This window comes from Verticillium alfalfae, genomic scaffold (genome assembly GCF_000150825.1).
Source record: "Verticillium alfalfae VaMs.102 supercont1.6 genomic scaffold, whole genome shotgun sequence".
Classification (NCBI taxonomy): Eukaryota; Fungi; Ascomycota; class Sordariomycetes; order Glomerellales; family Plectosphaerellaceae; genus Verticillium; species Verticillium alfalfae.
The window spans coordinates 1,581,346-1,585,536 of NW_003315033.1; the positions used below are offsets into that span (position 1 = coordinate 1,581,346).

A 4,191-nucleotide genomic window follows, 5' to 3' on the forward strand; every position below is an offset into this window, starting at 1 on the left:
AACCAGCCGGGGGGAGTAGAATATGTCATCGGGGCTCCAGATATTTTCCAGTCTGTCCAGATTGAAAAAGGAAAAAAAAAAAAAACAAAACATTCAGCAAAAGACCAAGGACCCACGGAAAATTGTAAGCGTTTTCAATGTCCGAAACCCTAGGGGACGGGGGGCGGCCGGTAATTAAAAAAATTGGCCGCCGGGGCGGGGGCGCGACTGGGGTAGGTGTCAGCTTTGCTGCATGTCTTGAAGGTCGACACAATGCTTCGAGGCAATAGGCCAAAAATCAGAAGGAAGGCAACGGAAAGTTCGACATTATTTTTTTTTGCGCTTTTCCGACAAGGTGATAAGATTTACATCCGCAATGGTTCATCAAGGGTGGCCAAGGAGATTGGGCTGGAAGGGGGACAGCGGTGGCACTCACACCAACGATGGCAGGGTCCTCGGGCACGGCAGGAGCCTTGTTCTCCTTGATGCCCGGGTGGTCCTCAATACGCAAGTCTTTCACATCGCTGCCGCGGAAGATAATATACTCGTAGACCTGGTCGGAGGGTGCTATCTCCTCCTCGGGGCGAGACTTGCGACCCTCGGTACCGAAAGACTTGACGTTCTCGAGCGAGACGGTAGATTCGTCCGAGTTGATTTCGTGAAGGACGCCGACATAGCTGCAAGGGTAAAGGAGTCAGCGGCCAAGCCAGAATGCAGCGTGGCGGGTAGGGGAGAGTGCCATACCGGATGTCACTCTTGGAGATGAGGGAGATGCGAGATCTAGGGTGTGCACGTCAGTACAGATTGATCGCTTGCTGATGTGGATCGCCAATGGGGCAACCAGGTAGACCCCGCGTACCCTAGGAATTCCGACATCCTGGTAGTAATGTGGTTGCGTTGAGCACGCCACGAGCTTGGTGCAGAGGCGGAAATGTACCGAAGAAAGCGTATGTGGAGGAGGCTGCACACAGCTGGTGTTGAAGGGAGTGGCTAGAAGGCTCTCAGGTTTTGGCTTGCGACCACCTGAATTGGCCCGTGCGATGTCGATTGTGGTCCGTGCGCCTTGTTCTTGTCGTCGCTCACAGCAAGACCTGGTCGTCATTCAGAACTCTGCCCACTCCAGACGGGAGACCTCTGTTTCGCGAAGATTGAATTTCCTTCTGAGGTTTTCTGTCGTTGTTCTCCTTTGTCTGGCTAAGCTTGGACAGATTCCAACTTGCAGTAACGAATGCCTCCTCTCAGAGACTCGTGAAGTCACGTGGTACAGGTCCTAGTGGTGATCTTGGTAAAGTTCGATGAAGAGCAGCCCAAGTCAACATACTAACGAGACTGATATGCACATGGGGTACTGAACATGATGAATCGTCTTGATAATATGTCAATGATTTGTTCTGGGACTATTTCCGATATAGTGACGTCAATGACCTCTGCAAAACTGTTTCTCAGATGAATTATTGTTGGAGAACAAATCAAGACTAGAAATGCTATGTGCTATTGAAGAGCACAACACAGTATGGCACTAACAGCACGCACTTAAAAGGACACATACTTCAAACAATGGTTTTACATATTCCCTAATTGTCATTTAAGCTCGAAGGTAATCAGAGCGACGGGAGTGCGCCACTTGAATCCAAGCAACAGCAAGGTGGTTGAAAGCGAAGTCCATTACATTCGCTACGCCTTAGCTATATCATGTCTCATCATCATGCGAGAATTAGCACCTGTGATTCCTGAGTCCTACCTTAGGATGAAGCTTCGTCACCCCCAAGCTCCAGTCTCATGAACATACCCCGGTGCCAAATACCCTCTTCCTTCCATCGGCCCATTTCCTCATCGACATTGAATCCGAAACGCTCCCACGTCCCAGTGACTTGCTCCTGTGAATGTACGCAGACGAGACCACCCCATTTTGGAATGTCCTTCTCGGAAGCGGCACCCAATGATTCAAGACCTTGTTCCTTGATACTGGGGTCGAAATACGTCGGGTTCTTCCTGAGCCATCCCAACGCCTGTCCGACCAAGAGCTTCGCAATGCCATGACCCCGAAACTCCTTCACGACCGCCAGCCGTCCCAGCTTGACATACGGCTCCTTTCCATCGTGCAGGCTCGTCGCCCGATCCGCCTCATGGAGCAGGATCCCGTCCTCACCCCGCCCCGGTGGTCCCGCCGTGGCGTCCCCGCCCTCAACCCCATCTACGGCCCCGCCCTTGAGCATGCCGTCCCAGTACTCTCCGCCGTCCTTTGGGTGCGGCGCGTGGGGAAAGGGCACGAGACGAACGGTGCCAATGGGAGTTGACCGGGTACTGCTGCGTCGTGGCGTCGTGATGTTACCGTTGGCGTCGACGACCTCCTCCTGGACGACCTGATTGACAGACGCGTAGACGACCCAGTGGCAGCAGCGGCTGTCGTCAGCGTCGAACTCGTTCTCGGCGGGCACACCCTGCTCCTCGATGAAGACGGCGGTGCGCACCTCCATGGCGTCGGAAAAGGATTTAGGAATGGACGGCGGTTGGGCATCGTGAGGGCGCCCGAGGAGGTAGTCGTCTAGCGGCGTCGGCTCTTGGAGGGATATAAATGGGGTGCCCATGGTGCAATGGTTGGTAGATTGCTGTTAGGTGAACAAGATGAAATATGAATTTCGACTATACTTCGACCACGAATGTTCCCGGCCAATGTTTCTGTAGTAGTGGGTGCGATTAGTATCTTAGAGATGGGATGATGGGGAAGAGTGAGATCATATGGCGGTCAGACGAGGCACAGATGAGATATATAGATGTCAATAAGCAGACAAGTGACCTGCCACATTGACCCTAATGCGATCCTCCCAAAAAGTATCCCAATATCAGGCATTTCCCATCTAATCAACGCGCCACATGCTTCTCCCACAAGCTTTCGGTGCCTGATGACCACGAAAGCCAACAGCGGTATGACGTTGTGGACCGCCTCCGTGTGGCGACCGTGCCGATCTTGTTGCCAAGCGGGAGGCGGCCGGCATACACGACACTCCGCTTCCCCGGCCTAGTTATCATTGACTTCACTGCACAGAGTCTAGAGTTTTTGTTGCTTGGCATTTAAACATAAATACACATCACCATCATCAACACCCGCCGTCATGGTCATGATTGCTCCAACGAGCCTGGCTTTTTATTGGGAGAGTCCACCTAGAGCCGTCCGTAAGAGACAAGATGCCGTAGCCGCGTTCCCAATATCCCCGAACGCACAAATGCAAAGGATGCGGGGCACAGCCAGTCCATGCCGCCGCCGCAAGGATGGATGCCAGTAAAAATCCCACGCCTCTCCGTAGTAGTTTACGCAGCCACGCCCGGCCCCCCTGGTGTTTTCCCCGTCTCCCTGTTGCAAAGCCAGGGCCTCGCAACTCGCGCCAGAAGCGACCACCGCAGTCCCTCCACAACAAAGTCGAGGACCCACGGCGGCAGCCAGATCCGTGTTCCCCGTTTACCGGTTGGACTTGGCGACACGCTCCAGCTCGTCCTTCTTCTTGATGGCGTACGAGTTGCTGCTGCCCTTGGCGGCGTTGATCAGCTCCTCGGCGAGGCACTCGGCGATGGACTTGACGTTGCGGAAGGCGGCCTCACGAGCACCGGTGGTCAGCAGGGCAATGGCCTGGTTGACGCGGCGCAGGGGGGAGACATCGACGGCCTGGCGACGAACGGTACCGGCGGAACCGATACGGGTAGAGTCTTCGCGGGGACCGCAGTTGACAATGGCGTCAACGGCGACCTGGATGGGGTTCTGGTCGGTCATCAGGTGGATCTGTGCTGGTCAGCTTATGTGTTCTTCTTTCGGCATCCCGTACCACTGTGCGCGGTTGATGCGCCGTTCCATGCAACTCTTCCTGGGTCCCGGGCGACGTACGATCTCGAAGGAGTGGGCAACAATGCGAACGGCCATGAGCTTCTTGCCGTTGTTGCGGCCGTGCATCATCAGAGAGTTGGTGAGACGCTCAATGATGGGGCAGTTGGCCTTGCGGAAGCGCTTGGTGGCATAGCGACCGGCGGAGTGGGTGACGTAGACGGGGTTGCGGAGGGAGACGTAGTCGCTGTGAAGAGAGGTCTCTGGTTAGTCTTTGCTCCCATATCATCGCATTCTGCTTCCATTCCGACAGGGTTGGGCGGTTCTCACGTCAGAGAGATGTCGCGGACCTCGACGTCGTAGTCCCACTTGTTGAACAGCTTGATGTTGCCAACCTC

General features: G+C 54.7%; 3 protein-coding genes across 3 annotated transcripts; all 3 read right to left on the reverse strand.

Moving 5' to 3' along the window:
* Window positions 1-174: 174 nt before the first annotated feature.
* On the reverse strand, window positions 175-855 carry VDBG_05588 (Lsm14a protein; the record flags this gene model as incomplete). Its single annotated transcript, XM_003004429.1, has 4 exons — window positions 175-207; window positions 416-656; window positions 724-759; window positions 839-855. 4 exons carry the CDS (start codon window positions 853-855, stop codon window positions 175-177), a joined length of 327 nt encoding a protein of 108 aa, XP_003004475.1.
* An 866-nt stretch (window positions 856-1,721) lies between these two features.
* Window positions 1,722-2,567, reverse strand: VDBG_05589 (conserved hypothetical protein; the record flags this gene model as incomplete). The annotated part of the gene is made up of 1 exon (XM_003004430.1): window positions 1,722-2,567. One exon carries the CDS (start codon window positions 2,565-2,567, stop codon window positions 1,722-1,724), a length of 846 nt encoding a protein of 281 aa, XP_003004476.1.
* Window positions 2,568-3,380: 813 nt separating this feature from the next.
* VDBG_05590 (40S ribosomal protein S5-B) lies at window positions 3,381-4,191 on the reverse strand (the record flags this gene model as incomplete). Its single annotated transcript, XM_003004431.1, has 3 exons — window positions 3,381-3,754; window positions 3,857-4,040; window positions 4,124-4,191. 2 exons carry the CDS (start codon window positions 3,923-3,925, stop codon window positions 3,437-3,439), a joined length of 387 nt encoding a protein of 128 aa, XP_003004477.1.